We start from the raw sequence: 14,169 nt of genomic DNA, 5'->3' as shown, positions 1-14,169 counted from the left end.
ATAGGCTTCCAAAAGCTAACACTGATGTTAACCACAGTTAACGTAGTTTATTGCTACTGCCATTTCACTTTAACAACATAATTTCATATTTAAAGAAAACCTAACCTTGCTTTAATATTAAATATTGACACTGTTTTTGTCATTGATCAGCTAAAGCAAGTTGAATAGAAAGATATACAAGCCTTTTCTAACTAAGCTCTCTACACTTCATAGCAGTTGTTCTTCTCCTTGTATCCCTAAACCAGCCCAGGCCCCTGTACTGCAGGAGTGTTCCTGTGCTGGACAGGTTTTTTAGCCAGCAGGACACACGGCCGGATTTCCGGTCTTCAAATGCAGCCTTCGAAGGATGCGGTCCCTGAATTGAGACACAGCCATGATCTCTTTTCCTGGTTCCTGTCAGAACACGTGCTGCAGCATTCTGGATCAGCTGAAGAGTCTTAATGGACTTTTCGAGCAGCCTGATAATAAGGAATTGCAGTAATCCAGCCTAGAAGTAAAATGCATGGACTAGTTTTTCTGCATCATTTTTTGACAGGATATTCCTGATTTTCTGCTTTTTCGGTCCTTGAAATTTGCTTAATGTTAGACTTAAACGACATGTCCTGATCAAAGATAACTCCAAGATTCCTCACAGTGGTGCTGGAGGCCAGGGCGATGCCATCAAGGGAAACTATATCTTTAGATAATGCGTCACGGAGGTGCTTGGGCCCCAGAACAATAACTTCAGTTTTATCTGAGTTTAACATCAGAAAATTACAGGTCATCCAGGTTTTAACATCCTGAAGGCACATTTGAAGTTTAGCTAACTGATGAGTTTCATCTGATCGATAGATATAACTGAGTATCATCTGCATAACAATGAAAGTTTATGGAATATTTCCTGATAATATTGCCAAAAGGAAGCATATATAAAGTGAACAGGATTGGTCCGAGGACAGATCCTTGAGGAACTCCATGACTAACTTTGGCATGCATGGAAGACTCATCGTTAACATGTACAAACTGAAATCAATCTGATAAATAGGACTTAAACCAGCTTAAAGCGGTTCCTTTAATGCCAATGAAATGTTCCAGTCTCTGCAATAGGATCTGATGGTCAATGGTATCAAAAGCGGAACTAAGATCTTATAAAATCAGTACAGAGACAAGTCCTTTGTCTGATGCAATTAGGAGGTCGTTAGTAATTTTCACCAGTGCTGTCTCTGTGCTATGATGAACTCTAAATCCTGACTGAAAATCTTCAAATAAACTATTGCTCTGTAGAAAGTCACACAGCTGTTTAGCAACTGCTTTCTCCAGGACCTTAGAGAGAAATGGAAGGTTAGATATAGGTCTATAGTTGGCTAAAACATCTGGATCAAGTTTGGTCTTTTTCAGAAGAGGTTTAATTACAGCTACTACTTTAAAGTACTGTGGTACATAGCCTGTTGATAGAGATAGATTGATCATATCTAGTATAGAAGTGCTGACTAAGGGTAAACATCTTTAAGCAGCCTAGTCGGGATGGGGTCTAAGAGGCAGGTTGATGGTTTAGATGAAGAAATTATTGAAGTTAATTGGTAAAGATTGAGGGAAGCAAAGCAGTCTAAACATATATCTGGCTTTACAGCTGTTTCTAAGGTTCCTGAGTTTAGAGATAAGTCGGTGCCATGAGGGCAGGTCTTGGTGAATTTTGTTTCTAATAGTTAGAATTTTATCATTAAAGAAGCTCATGAAGTCGTAACTACTGAGAGCTATGGGAATACTTGGCTCAATAGAGCTGTGACTCTCTGTCAGCCTGGCTACAGTCCTGAAAAGAAACCTGGGGTTGTTCCTATTTTCCTCTATTAATGATGAGTAGTGCGCTGCTCTGGCATTACGGAGGACCTTCCTATAAGTATAAGTAGACTATCTTGCCAAATTAAACGAGAATTTTCCAGTTTGGTGGAACACCAATTCCTCTAAAGTTTCCGTGATATTTGCTTTAATTTGCGAGTTTCAGTATTATACCATGGAGCTAACCGTCTTTGTTTTATTATTTTCTTTTTTAGAGGGGCAACAGAGTTGATTGTCATTCGCAGTGAGCCTGCAGCACTATCAACAAGATGATTGATTTGGGAGGGACTGAAATTAGCATAGGAGTCCTCCGTTACTTTGTGATCAGATAATGAATTTAGAGCTGATGGAATCGCATCCTTATTTAGCTACAGCACTATCAGACAGACATCTTGTATAAAAAATTTTGTCTAATGGCGTGTAGTTCAGCATACAAACTCAGAAGTTATCAAAGAGTGGGCGGATAAAGAGGGATTCTGTGGGAACACTATTAAATGGTCAATTTCAATACCATGTACCAAAACAAGGTCGAGGGTGTGGTTAAAATAGTGAGTTGGTTCATGAACACTCTGAGAGAAGCCAATGGAATCTAACAGAGAGATAAATGCAGTACTGAAGCTGTCATTCTCAACGTCCACATGAATATTAAAATCCCCTACAATAATAACTTTGCCCGTTTTAAGTACTAAAGTTGACAAAAACAGATAAGAATTCAGAGTACGGACCAGGTGCTCAGTACACTATAACGAAAAGAATTGGTTGCAGTGATTTCCAACTTGGGTGCGAAAGACCAAGAACAAGGCTTTCAAATGAGTTATAATTTAGTTTAGGTCTAGAGCTTATTAGTAGGCTAGTGTCGAAGATAGCTGCAACTCCACCTGCCTCATTGTGCCTCGAGGAATGTGAGTATTAATATGACTGGGAAGGGTGGATTCATTTAGGCTAACATATTCTCCATCACCCAGCCAGGTTTCACTAAGACAAAATAAATCAATATCATAATCTGATATTAGTTCATTTACTAGTACACCTTTAGAAGAGAGAGATCTGATGTTTAAGAGTCTACATTTAATTTTCATATTGTTTTGCACTATTGCTCTTGTGGTTTTAATTTTTATGAGGTTTTTATGCACAGCTCCTCTTCTGTTTACCTTTGATTTAAATAATTTCAATGGTCGGGGGGCAGACACCTTCACTATAGGATTTTCACTAAGTAACTCCTGAAATGGAGGGGCAGAGAAGTGTGTTAGACTGCGACTCTGCATAGGGTTTTGGGTGGGTAACTGCTGAAATAGAAGGGCAGAGAAGTGTGTTAGACTGCGACTCTGCCTCCTGGTCTGAACTCTGGGTTGTCATGGATTTGGTCCACTAATAAACTTGGCCAGATTTCTAGAAATGAGAGCTGCTCCTTCCCAAGTGGGATGGATGCCGTCTCTCCGGTTCAGACCAGGTCTTCCCCAGAAAGTCTGCCAATGATCTACAAAGCCCAAATCGTTTGCTGGACACCACCTCGACAACCAGCAGCGGAATGATGACATGCGGCTATACATGTCAACAATGCACTGTAGGAATCCAAGCCAGGACATCAAATCAGGTTAGATTTTCTGACAGTGACGGAGAGCTTAAGGTAACTGGCTGTGTGACAGTAAAATCTTTAAATGTGAAGTAGAATTTTGTTTCTGGGGTGTGTTCACCCAATAGCGCTGTGCAAGTAAAACTTTTAATTTTAATTAGGCTCACGATTCACTAACACATTCTCACCCCCAACTGATCACACACGGACTCTTGGTCAAGACCCTTTGGTGTCCTATTTTAACCTTTTTAGAATCGTTTCTTGAGGTGCATGCACCAAAATTACTTTGTTAGGTTTAGGAAAACATCATGGTTTGGGTTAAAATAATGTTAATGTACTTACGTAACTTAACTTATTTAAGTTATTTAAGTTAAGTAACATTGCTTCGTCACTTACACAACTTATGTAACCTACATAACTTAAAACAATCAATGTTGAATTTTTGTTTCACAGTGGAAATAAACACCAGTGTCCTGGGTGAAAGTATGGTTTCTGGCCACCGGTCCACCCCAACCACCTCCTTACTCAGACTTTTTTGTTATTTATATAACTACCCAAAAGTATCCAAATTAAATGACAAAGCACCTTGTTTGTAATGGCCCTCTAGAATGACGCATAAAAGCATTTTTTCATCTGACATCGGCTGGGCAACAAAATTTGTATGTGCAGCTCAGGCTGGACAGACATTTTGGTTTGGGTTTGGGTTCAAAACAAAAATAACTGCATGGTTATGATCAGTTAGCAATTGTGGCTGTGGTTAAAAGAAACCCACAATAACTGTCAGTGGGGAGACGAGAAATTAACAGCAGTCTCCTGTGTCAAAGTCTGATGTTTGCAGTCTTAATATCTGCGGTCGCTAGAGGGCTCCATCAGTAGAACAACAACATAAATTTCTTTCTTTGGAGGACAGTCTCCAATTACAATGTCATGCAACAACGATGCAATACGGTGCAATGTCTTGGACAGAACTCAACTCCAAGAGTAGCTCTTATTCTGTTATGTAAACGTGGGTACGACCTGAAACCTGAAGCTCCAGCTTACTCTCTGGTCATCTGTTTTGTTTTCTCTGAGTGAGTGAGTGAGTGAAAGTGAATATGAGCATGTTTCGCTTTTGTCTGGGTCTACAGCTCAGCAGATAATGTAGTGTACTTAGCATTTCACAAGCTGAATGAGTCAGACACAATTACACACACTCCACTCCTTCTTGAACACATTCTGCCACAAACTCTACTTTGCAGACGCATAAAAAGGATCCTCAACAACAGGAAGATGCACCTCAGCACTTTAACTCTTTTAACAGATTTAGACAGAACAATGCATAATGAGATACTTGACAGATGGGAACATAACAAAACTGTAAACATGCCCTTTTTCTTCAGTCTCTTCAAGTGTGTGCTTACTTATGGAAGCAGATGGGGAAAATTATTCATTACTTATTCCAGTTTTACTTTATCCCCTTCTTATTTGACTTTTTTGTCCTCTAAATTATCCTGTTTTTTAGGTTGCTGTTTTTAGTACTCATCAGTCATACTTTTTTCCTGGTTTGGTTTGCTCTGACATGTGTGAAAGGCCCACCCACATTTGGATTTGCACCTTGCAAGCAAACCACAAGCAAACCATCGTTTGCTAAAAAGCAGGGGCACTTTGTACTCTTCCAAGTGCAGACAAATTAAAGTAAATATAATGTGTGGATTGTAAAATATAGCCCAGTTTCACTGAGATAATTAGATGGGTAGATCATTTGGAACAGAAATATATAATTTCCCATATCCCAGATAGGTAGGAATGCTTTTCGGCACTGTTGTCACAGTCTGATTCATGGTGGAGGACCATCATGTTGACTTGTTGATTAACACTAATTATTTTATCTGTGTTCTCTTCTGGTACTGCATTTTCTGAAAATGTGTTTACTTTATATTGACATATTAAGCATATATTATATGATCAAAACACCTACGTAGAATTTGGAAATTCCACAGATAGCAATCTATACATATACCACTCAAAGAAAGTCTCAAAAAAGAGCTGATTATTAAACCCCCTCATTCGCTTGGTTTGCATTGTTTCCTAATATGTTACCATGTTCAGAGTGACTCTTGTCACATCTCACCCACCTTCTCAATTATCATTTCTCATTTCTCATTTATTTATTTAAGGACAGTGCACATTAATCAACATTTCTGTAAATGTGCCAGTGTTAGCCAGCAGGCTAATTTTCAACTGTAGTCAGATCTATGCTTTGTCAAATAATAGTAGTAATAATAATAATGGGCGTTACGATCATCATCAACTAAAACGATTTGGTTCTCTTTAAATTTAAGATGTAATTTTAACCAACACATTATCTCCATCTACAAATTAGGCCCTGACTTACAGAGAGACACGCTATAATGCTGCCACATACAGAGATATTTTATTCCATTATTGACATTATCTAATCATCTCATGCCTTTTCCCTGTGGATTCTGCTGTTGTTTAACACTGTGACCATATATCTTTAGTGGATAAGCAGTGATGGCTGAAAACAGGCCATCACTCCCCTGGCAGTGCTCCCATTGCTCCAAATATCATCAGAGCTGACATCTATCCGGACGTCATTCCACTGTAAACAATGGGTTGCCAAGCAGAGATACCTCATTCTTAATGCTCCTTAATCAAATCCACCTCTCAGACTCGGTCTAATTGAATTGGGTCTCCTACAAACACACACACAGAGAAGCACGCACACACACATACATGCACAGCTGAGGTGTTGAGAACCTGTTGAGAGGCTTGTTGCACGTGCTGAAGGCAGAGGGGAGTTGGGAATGTTAATTGTAGTCTTGGAAGTGTGGTGCATTATGGGGCATGTGGGAATTAAGCGCCTGATCGGGGAGCTGATTAAAATGTCAGTGCACTAGTGGGACTCCTCAACCACATACAGCGCTGAGTGATGCAACAGATTCACACACATACACACACTAACACACCGTAGTAGCCTTCACATAGTCCTTTTTGAAAAGAGACATTTTGACTTTACATATTAGGAAAAGCGCAGGTGTAGCTAATAACTTTAATGTTCTGTTCAGGTGTCCAAGTAAACCCAGCATGTTCAATCCTGCCCAGCAAGCAATATCACGGTTAAAGACGTCTAATAGACGTCTAAACAGAGCCCAGACGTCTAGGCTAAAACGGGGCTGAATTTGGGCTGTCAATGAAAGTTTGGTAGACGTCTAACCATAGCCAAAAAATTGTCTAGTCATCAATTAGACCACCATTGAACGGCTACATATAGACATGTATTAGATGGTGAAAATGGGTCTGGGCTAAAACAAGGTTGAATTTGGGCTGTCAGTGAAAAGTTAATAGACCTCTAACCATAGCCCAGAATAGACCAAATACACAGATTTTGAATGACTACATATCTACCTCTAATAGACAGCAGAATAGTGGCTAAAGGATTGTTTTTACTCAAACATAACAGGTTTTCATAAATGGTAATCTGTCCAAACAAATTAAATATGATTTGTCACGGTTTCTACACGTTAACAAATAATGTAGATAAATAATGAAGACATGTCAGACAAAGACACAGATACTTCACAATTCGCTGGTTCGCGCAAGTTAAAATTTTTCAACAAGCCTATCTGCAGTGAGATTGTCCAAACGTTACCGCCGGCTTCAGAGCGTTGATTGGAGAGGACTAGGCAAGCGGCGTAATGACAATCCGCTGGCTGACGGGGAGCTGCTAAAGAACGGGGAGCAGTGCTGCAGCTTTCGGACAAATAAACACCCGTAGTGGGTCTGGATTCTGCTCTGACAACTACGCCGTTTATCCGCGGGAGGAGGTCAGAGTTAACTGGTTTTATTAAATTAGCTTTTTACTTTAGTTTTTGGAATTACAACTTATTATTATTATTATATAAGTTATTGTGGCTAGAAGTGGGTTACTCATAGCCGGACTAAATCAGGTCTATAGTAAACCTAGACAGTGAAATGACGGCTATTGTGGCTAACTGAAGGAGCCAAATGGAATTCAGCCATCATTAATTTTATTATTTATCCCTGTGCTTTTCCTACTGTGACATGTCAGAAGTACTTCTTGTTCACCATACAATTTGGCAAAAAGAAAAAACTTGAAAGTCCAATCTTGCCCTTGGAAATCTTCACTCAAGGACCACTTACTCACTTGTTCTGGTGCTTTTGACTGTATCCCAGTGTTTTCAGCAGCAAATTGAGTTTTCTCAGTTGACACTGAACTGTCGAAAAACATTCGAACATCTACATTTCTGTGACAACAGAGAATAAATAAAAAACAAGAATATTAATGCACGATAGCAGTCATGCTGACAGACAGTTGCATAACACTGCTGGATCCCTTATCAGTCTTCAGACTGTAGTTAATAAAATCTGACTCATCAGCATATTTATGGCAAAGAATTAGTGTCTGATAGAACATTGGGCTGGGTTAACATAAATGAGTAAAAAAGTAAATAAGTAAGAACAATGAGACAAGATCTTAGAAAAGATTGTCAGACCCCAAGAGAGTGGTGTGTGCTCTATTGAGCTTGAGCGAACCTGAATAACCATTGTTTTAAAAAACAATTATGTAACAGCTCTAAAACCCCATAGACAGAGTAACTGCAGGCCTACAACAAAGGCAGTTGCACCTGTCGTCTGCCCCAAATAAACTAAAACACAATATTTCATTTGCATTTTCATCCATCTGTTAAAACCAATCCTTTCATCTTTCACGCCATCTTTCACACCCCCGCAGCTCTGTGAGTGCTGTTGTCCGATGCCCTTCAGCCGAACCACGGCGCAGCCATTCCTCCCTGGCTGATGGAAGATCAAAGCGTTTGCTTTTTCACTCAGTGTCGAAGAATCCCTCCCCCCCCCCAGCTCTCAGTCACTTGCTGCTTCTCATGAGCTGCTGAAGGGGAGAGTGTGACCTGTTTCATAACCAGCAAACCATAAACATGCATGAGATGACACAGGCGCAGACGAACACAGGGTAGAAGGCAGTTTTTCTTTACTGTTTCTTATATATTGTTTGTATGTATTCCTATAAATGTGGTCATTCACTTGTGTGTGCCGTCCACTAACAAGTCCTCTTACCTCAATGACAAAAAGGGCCATCTGTCAGTGCTTTCCAAAATGAGAGTTTTATGATCTGGCACACCTATTGGCACACCCAGACGTCATTTGGTAGCAGCATGGCTGCAGGGACTGCAATGTTGGTTGGTCCACTTTGGTCCAGACTGAAATATGACCCTGACTTTTCCTAAGCAACAACAGCAAAGTTATGGAGTGGTTAAGTTAAGATAATCTTTATGGTTCAGGATGGAAAAATGTTGTCTGCATGGTTAAAAGAAACCAACACTGACTGTTGATGACAGGATGTAAACCCTGGTCTTGCACGTCAAAGTCAGATGGTTTTAATGCTCTGTTACCAATATTTAGACTTTATTTGCGGTGGTATAAGAACAACTCATTATTTCCTGCTTTGCTACTGAACCCTGAGCAATTGTAACCGTATGAACATATCAATGTACTTTTTTCTATTTTTGGGGAGAGGAGTGGAGGAAAGTCTTTATAAGATGACAAGAGATCACCAGTGAGGAAGGCTACAGTAAATATGAGCTTGAGTTTTTTTCCATTTGCACAATGTGCAGTGCAGTGCTGATTCACTGCTCTTTAAAATAACTGAAGAGGAAAAAAATGCCTCCACAAAACAGGTCGGCTTATTCAATAAATGTTTAATTTACGTTTGTCAGACTAATGTTTATGCAAGAGAAACAGATTATAAAAGTTGTGAGGAATGATAAATGATAAATAATGACACATAAATGTGCTGTGTAGATTTATGTATGTCAAGTGGAATGTGTTTGTATGAGTCAGTTTGAGATACAGAGTGAAGACATTTCTTTAAGGTGTCCTCAATCATCGGCAGTACCTAGCTAACACCATGCCCTACTTCCTGTTTACTGTTGGGCTAGAGTTATGGTTTTGGTATATATTTCGTAGGGCATGGTGTTAGAATTAAGATTAATGGGTTAAGGTTATGTACAGTATGTAATGCTAATGGTTATGGATAGGAAAGAGGGAGTGGATGATGTCAGTTTTCATGAGAGTGAGTGGAGGGTTTTTTTGATGTGTCAGTAAAGGATGATGACTCAGACTTATCAACACATTTCTGCAGTAATTTTCCTGTAAGATTCTGAACGCATGGGAAAGTGTGTGTGTGTGTGTGTGTCTTTGTGTGTACACTATGTGCAAAAGAGAGAAGGAATAATAATTAAAGACGAGACATACAGCAGCAACTGGCGACCTGTCCAGGGTGTACCCCCTCTTTCGCCCGATGTCAGCTGGGATTGGCTCCAGCCCCCCGCGACCCTATACGCAGGATAAGCGGTTGACAATGGATGGATGGATGGATGGATGGATGGACATGGGGGCATATGGTACTGTCTGACCTGCTACAATCCAAAAGTCATTCAGCAATAAACATACAAATCTTTTTTCCCCATGTGTTGCAACCAAATAGCAGTTAACAATCCTTTTGCACTGTTACCCAAAGTATAAGAAGAAGAAATTAGCTGTCTGGTTTCCCGATGTCTGAGTTGTGCACTCAGCTGCACAAAAATTCTGTTACCAAAATGTATGCTGGCATGACACATGACACAACATCAGCACAAACTGTGCTGAATGTATGGAGTGCAAAACAGATAACAGAAAATAATTGAAAAATAAATTGCATTTTGAGGTAAAATAAAAACATACGTCGCTACATAAATGGTTATATTGGAAAAGGTCCATAGATCTGACACTGCAGACAGAGCTCTATGTAGACATGTCTGACTGTATATATGGTGATTTGTTTGCTTGTGAGTGAGAGGGAGAGATGAGAGAAACCACTCTTGAGTGCTTGCTTCCACATTCATAGGGTCGTGTGCAGGTGAGAGGCTGATTAATTTTGGATGTGATTCAGCTGCATTTCCCATCTAGGGGAGGCAAGGTTCATTCTGCCTTCAACTCCAAACAATTAAACTCTGAATTGTGTGTGTGTTTGTGCTTCTGTGTGTGTGTGTGTGTGTGTGTGTGTGTGTGTGTGTGTGTGTGTGAAAGAGGGAGGGGCGCAGACAGACGAATATAAGACTGCCTATAGGAGTTATTTGAGTGTGTGTGTGTAGGAGGGCGGATCATGCTCAGTAGTTACCAGTTGTGTCACAGGTGTAATAGTAGCCTGTGCCAGTAGTTCATTGAAGACAAGAGTCAGCCTTGAGCGTCACATTGTGATTTTCCTCTCAAGGTGGCACACACACACACACACACACACACTGCTATGTATGCAGAAGAAGGTTCACATTACAAACAGGCTGTGTAATGTAAGGAAGACACACATACACACCCAGAGAATAACGTCATAGCACATCAGTCCACATCTGTGGCTGTTGGAGTCTGCACAAGTCAAGGTCATACATTGATTGAATTAAAATCACACACCGGCGCTGCGAGGCCACTGCTGAAGCACAGAAATGCTGAATTTGTATTCTGATCTCACTCCATGCCGTAGCTCGCTGTCCAGCGCTTCTGTGTAGACATGTGAACACAGTCGCACGTGCTTTTCGGCAAACTGCAGCTTCAACCCCAGACATGCAGCCATGCAGGCAGCACGGGATGGAGATAGCTGTTAGCCTATTTGGCCTGCATATTGCTGTAACAGCTGGATGGCCATCATAAAAAAAATCCATACGGCCCATACAGTGAAGTGATCGTCTCTTAAGAGTGAGTCGCTAACAGCTTTTAACAGGTTGGACTCCTGCCAAACAGTGTGAGTCCCACTGCTGAACAAACGACCAGTGCTGCCTTCTCTGACCTGTCCAATAACTGACCGCTATTGGTGATGCCTGCTAACGATCCTATCGATTGATTAATTGACAGCTGGATCATTTGCCCGCCGGGAGCGAAAGCAGCAGGTTCATCGCTGGTATGTCCACTCGAGTCGATTCGACTGTTTCTGTTCAAATTGCCGAAAATCAGATGGCAGGCTGTTTATTTTTTTACATCTTCAGGTAGCCTACTCTACTCTAGGCGATGCCAAACTGAGACAAAATGTCACGGTTACTGTGAGTCACAACAGCCCTGGCTTTGCCTATGCATGACTTTAATTACACAATAATGCTTCATTCACAACATCGGTAAAAGCTGCAACGCGCTAGTGGTAATCTCCTCTTCCAGCTATTTTAGTCCTAATAAAACACAGTCTCAGATAATTATAGGGCAAGCTGCCCTATCGGTAGCCTATGCTACATTTGCACATTACAGGATCAGTTTGGAGACAATAAAGGGCAATTTAAGCACACGTTTGCACAGCCGCACGCCCCGGGCTAGACGGGACAGTCGGCAGACAGACGCAAAGAGCCTCTCTGCGCATTACAAAGCAGGGCTGGCTGTACCCGGGATAGCGCAGTGGAGAATGAACTGCCATACATGGTAACTTCGCACACCTGAAGAAGGCTAAATGGTCTGTCAAGTCTTTACCGAGGCTGCTATAGAATGGGCACAAAGGTGGAGAACTCCGGGTATCACTCACCTAACTTTTGCTGCCACAGAAGATATCGCATCGTTTCTTAAATTCTTCCTTTTGGACACGGCAGCTCCCATGCTGAGATGGAAACGACGAAGGCAGAAAAACAGTTCATTCCCGAGACTCTAAAGGACGGAGGAATGCGACAGGGAAAACAGTACAAAAACCGCAACAAAAAAAAGTTGAAGTGAAATCCGGGAGCAGATATGTCAGGCAGGCGTCTGCAGAGCAAAATATGAACACACACAAAAAAAACAATACAAGGGACGCCAGTCTCACTCTCTCTCCCTTTTCCTCTTACTGTCTCTCCGGATATGAAGCACGTATGTGGGGTAGCTGCACAGCTGTAAGCGTGTGGCTGAAAATACACAGACGTCTCTCTCTCTCTCTCTCTCTCTCTCTCTCTCTCTCTCTCTCTCATTGATCTGAAAATGAAATGGGAGGATGGTAGGGGTGGTGATAACAACAACATCATCATCATCATCATCATCACAAAGCAGGGCGGGGGTGGGGGGGAGACTGTGTAAGGGACATGCCATTCATGTAGGAACCTCTTTGGACTATGATCTGTGTAACTTTATGTTTTCACTGCACCCTGTTATGTAATCGGTCATTTTGGCAAACAACCCCCCCTCCCTCTCTCACACACGCGCGCGCACACACACACACACACACACACACATACATACACACACATACAAATGGAAATGAAGAGCATCTCATCCACAGCCAAGGACAGAGGGAGCAGTCAGGTTAAGGTGCTGCAGTGAGCATCACTTCAGTCTAAGTCAAGCTATTGTTATGTTTGATCTTTTTCTGCTGTTGATTTTTTTTCTCTAAGCCATTGTGGCAGAAATGAGAATTCAAACGCTGACAGACCATAAAGTGCAGCTTTATGATCAGCTTTTGTCAGTGCAGCTTTTGTGGTTCTGCTCTACAGTGTCTGTAGAGATGAACCACAGTGTAGCTGCTCATCAGCCCTCCTATGAGCGGTTCCTTTCTTCAATCATGGGTCCACAATGCTCCCATATTTTCTTTTTTATGCAGTCATGGGTTAATAAAGTTATAATGACTTGATATCCTAAACAGCAGATGATCTATAACTTAGGCAACAGTTGATAAAGTACTAAAGTCCATTTCTGAAGTCAAAATAGCATACAATTGAAAAAAATAATCAATCAAGCAATTGCAAATACCTACAATTTTATTCAAGAGCATAACCTACAAAGTGTACTTTAAGGGTGAAAAGTACTTAATTTAATTTACAAATGTCTGCTTTGCATTGCATGGTGTGGAAGAAATAGGTCCAAAGGAGGGGGGAGGGGAGTGAGGGTTACTTTCTGGGAGTGCCTTCAAGCCCTAGTGGAAGTCTGTGCAGGGACTTGGGTGTGGTGGAGACTTGTAATTTAACAAGTGATTTAAGTTGGATTTGTACCAACAAAATGCCTAGGTGTTTGGATTTGTCATTTTTATCTACTGTTGATCTGACAGTTCAGATGCTCACTTCTAATTTGTGTCATGTAGAATGGAACATAAAAGAGAAAAGTGAAATGCACCATTCATATGTAAATTGGGACCTCAAGACTGATTATTATAACACTACAAGCCAGAAAACCTATACAGTGTATATTTAAACCAGATTATATTAAACATATAGTATTTTAATTAATAGTAGAAACCAATACCAACCAATTTAACTATCGTATGCTATACTAAACAGCTTGATTTTCTTAATTCACACTACTAAGAGACAATTGATCACTTGTTGAAGATTGAAGACAGAGAGTGTTGTTCGCTGTGGTGTATGCCCACATACAACACACACATGCACATATGGGCACATGCATACATCATATAAACAGATAGAAGCACAGGCAGCAGACAAATCACCCAGTAACGGCCGATTAGCCTTCAAACAGCAAATCAATCAATCTTTCAATCCACAGGTCATTTCACCGGCAACTCGAATGGGCAGGATGTCCTTGGGCTTTGTATCTTTTAGTATGTGCTTCTCCTGTCACACAGTCACTCTCTCTCTTTCTCTTTCTCTCTACCACTCTCACACACACAGACACACACATACACACACACACACTAAGACAAAACGAATGAAATCGATAAATAAAGGAAAGCACTGCTGGGCTGGTGTGAGCTGCTGTAGGCCATTAAGCAGTAAATAATTCCAGGCAGCTCTGACGAGACTCAGGCAGCA

General features: G+C 40.9%; 1 protein-coding gene across 5 annotated transcripts in view; it reads right to left on the bottom strand.

The window, feature by feature from the left end:
* Window positions 1-12,344, bottom strand: part of LOC119915050 (NMDA receptor synaptonuclear signaling and neuronal migration factor) — a 56,838-nt gene extending 44,494 nt beyond the window's left edge. For all 5 annotated transcript variants that reach the window (XM_038734609.1, XM_038734606.1, XM_038734608.1 and 2 more), the window contains exon 1: window positions 11,964-12,344. In XM_038734609.1, the coding sequence (XP_038590537.1) occupies window positions 11,964-11,994 (31 nt within the window). In that variant the 5' untranslated portion in view covers window positions 11,995-12,344. The remainder of the gene's footprint in view (window positions 1-11,963) is intronic.
* Between the last annotated feature and the right edge of the window lie 1,825 nt (window positions 12,345-14,169).

This window comes from Micropterus salmoides, unplaced genomic scaffold, assembly GCF_014851395.1.
Source record: "Micropterus salmoides isolate LMB-PRFRI ecotype aquatic unplaced genomic scaffold, ASM1485139v1 Ms_hic_scaffold_20, whole genome shotgun sequence".
Lineage (NCBI taxonomy): Eukaryota > Metazoa > Chordata > Actinopteri > Centrarchiformes > Centrarchidae > Micropterus > Micropterus salmoides.
Note: the sequence above shows the minus strand (reverse complement) of the source record. Positions and strands in the feature narration are given on the sequence as shown.